The sequence below is a fragment of the Procambarus clarkii genome, chromosome 67 (genome assembly GCF_040958095.1).
Source record: "Procambarus clarkii isolate CNS0578487 chromosome 67, FALCON_Pclarkii_2.0, whole genome shotgun sequence".
NCBI lineage: Eukaryota > Metazoa > Arthropoda > Malacostraca > Decapoda > Cambaridae > Procambarus > Procambarus clarkii.
The window spans coordinates 20,320,114-20,322,348 of NC_091216.1; the positions used below are offsets into that span (position 1 = coordinate 20,320,114).

The following is a 2,235-nucleotide window of genomic DNA, read 5'->3' on the forward strand; positions in this document are numbered from 1 at the left end:
TGAAAATGTCCACGGTTGTTCCGGCAATATTTCTGATAGTTGCTGGTAGAACGTTGAACAACCGTGGACCTCTAATGTTTATACAGTGTTCTCTGATTGTGCCTATGGCACCCCTGCTCTTCACTGGTTCTATTCTGCATTTTCTTCCATATCGTTCACTCCAGTACGTTGTTATTTTACTGTGTAGATTTGGGACCTGACCCTCCAATATTTTCCACGTGTATATTATTTGGAATCTCTCTCATCTCCTTTCTAGTAAGTACATTAGGAGAGCTTTGAGACAATCCCCATAAATTAGTTGACTTATCTCATCTATGCGTGCCATATATGTTCTCTGTATTCCCTCTATTTCAGCAATCTCTCCTGCTCTGAAGTGGGAAGTGAGTACTGAGCAGTACTCAAGACGGGACAACACAAGTGATTTGAAGAGTACAACCATTGTGATGGGATCCTTGGATTTGTAAGTTCTCGTAATCCAACCGATCATTTTTCTGGCTGACGCAATATTTGATTGGTTATGCTCCCTAAACGTTAGGTCGTCGGACATCATTATTCCCAAATCCTTGACATGCTGCTTTCCTACTATGGGCAGATTCGACTGTGTTTTGTACCCAGTACAGTATTATGTTTCAGCTCCTCATTTTTGCCGTACCTGAGTACCTATAATTTATCACTCTTATAACATCAATGTCTTCAGCAGAGGTAATTTTCATGCTGATTTTTGTATCATCTGCAAAGGTTGACATGAAGCTGTGACTTGTATTTTTGTCTATATCTGATATGAGAATAAGGAACAGCAGTGGTGTAAGGACTGTACCTTGAGGTACAGAGCTTTTAACTGCACCTGGACTCTATTTTATTTTATTGACTGTATATATAAGAAATATATAAAATATAAGAAAATTCTCTTATGTAAACAGAGTGGTAGACGGTTGGAACAAGTTAGGTGAGGTGGCGGTGGAGGCCAAAACCATCAGTAGCTTCAAAGTGTTATATGACAGAGTGCTGAGTAGACGGGACACCACGAGCGTAGCTCTCATCCTGTAACTACACTTAGGTAATTACACTTAGGTAATTATACCCTATACTGAAGCCTAACACCACATCCCTGCCACACCCTACACTGAAGCCTAACACCACATCCCTGCCACACCCTACACTGAAGCATATCACCACATCTCTGCCACACCCTACACTGAAGCATAACACCACATCCCAGCCACACCCTACACTGAAGCATAACACCACATCCCAACCACACCCTACACTGAAGCATAACACCACATCCCCAGCCCAATCCCTTCACTGAAACATAACACCATATCCCAGCCACACCCTACACTGAAACATAACACCACATCCCAGCCACACCCTACACTGAAGCATAACACCACATCCCAGCCACACCCTATACTGAAGCATAACACCACATCCCAACCACACCCTATACTGAAGCATAACACCACATCCCTGCCACACCCTACACTGAAGCATAACACCACATCCCAGCCACACCCTACACTGAAGCATAACACCACATCCCAACCACACCCTACACTGAAGCATAACACCACATCTCCAGCCACACCATACACTGAAGCATAACACCACATCCCTGCCACACCCTACACTGAAGCATAACACCACATCCCAGCCACACCCTACACTGAAGCATAACACCACATCCCCAGCCACACCCTACACTGAAACATTACACCACATCCCTGCCACACCCTACACTGAAGCATAACACCACATCCCAGCCACACCCTACACTGAAGCATAACACCACATCCCAGCCACACCCTACACTGAAGCATAACACCACATTCCTGCCACACCCTACACTGAAGCATAACACCACATTCCTGCCACACCCTACACTGAAGCATAACACCACATCCCAGCCACACCCTACACTGAAACATAACACCACATCCCCAGCCACACCCCACAGTGTGACTGCTAAACTGGGTACAATGGCATGTAAACAAAACCTTCATACTTACATGTTTTTGCTTGGAAGTGGCCGGTTTTCCGGTTGCACCACAGCGAATCCTGACCTCTGTTAAATATATAGTATTTGTTAGTTTGTAAGAGCTCCATATCTACGACCTACACACCACCATGCACTCATAAATGTTATTTGACACATCGATTGCAGCCCGACATGTTTTGCTCCCTTCAAGCCGACTCCCTCAACATGCAGGAACAGTCATGGAGACGGTAATCTTG

The 2,235-nt window shown here is 44.8% G+C and overlaps 1 protein-coding gene across 2 annotated transcripts in view; it reads right to left on the reverse strand.

The window, feature by feature from the left end:
- Positions 1 to 2,235, reverse strand: part of sp3 (phosphatidylinositide phosphatase spermathreecae) — a 72,638-nt gene extending 70,403 nt beyond the window's left edge. The window contains exon 1 of one of the 2 annotated variants that reach the window (XM_045757723.2): positions 2,010 to 2,235. In XM_045757723.2, coding sequence (XP_045613679.1) covers positions 2,010 to 2,106 — 97 coding nt within the window. In that variant the 5' untranslated portion in view covers positions 2,107 to 2,235. The remainder of the gene's footprint in view (positions 1 to 2,009) is intronic. The other variant, XM_045757722.2, reaches the window with a different exon arrangement.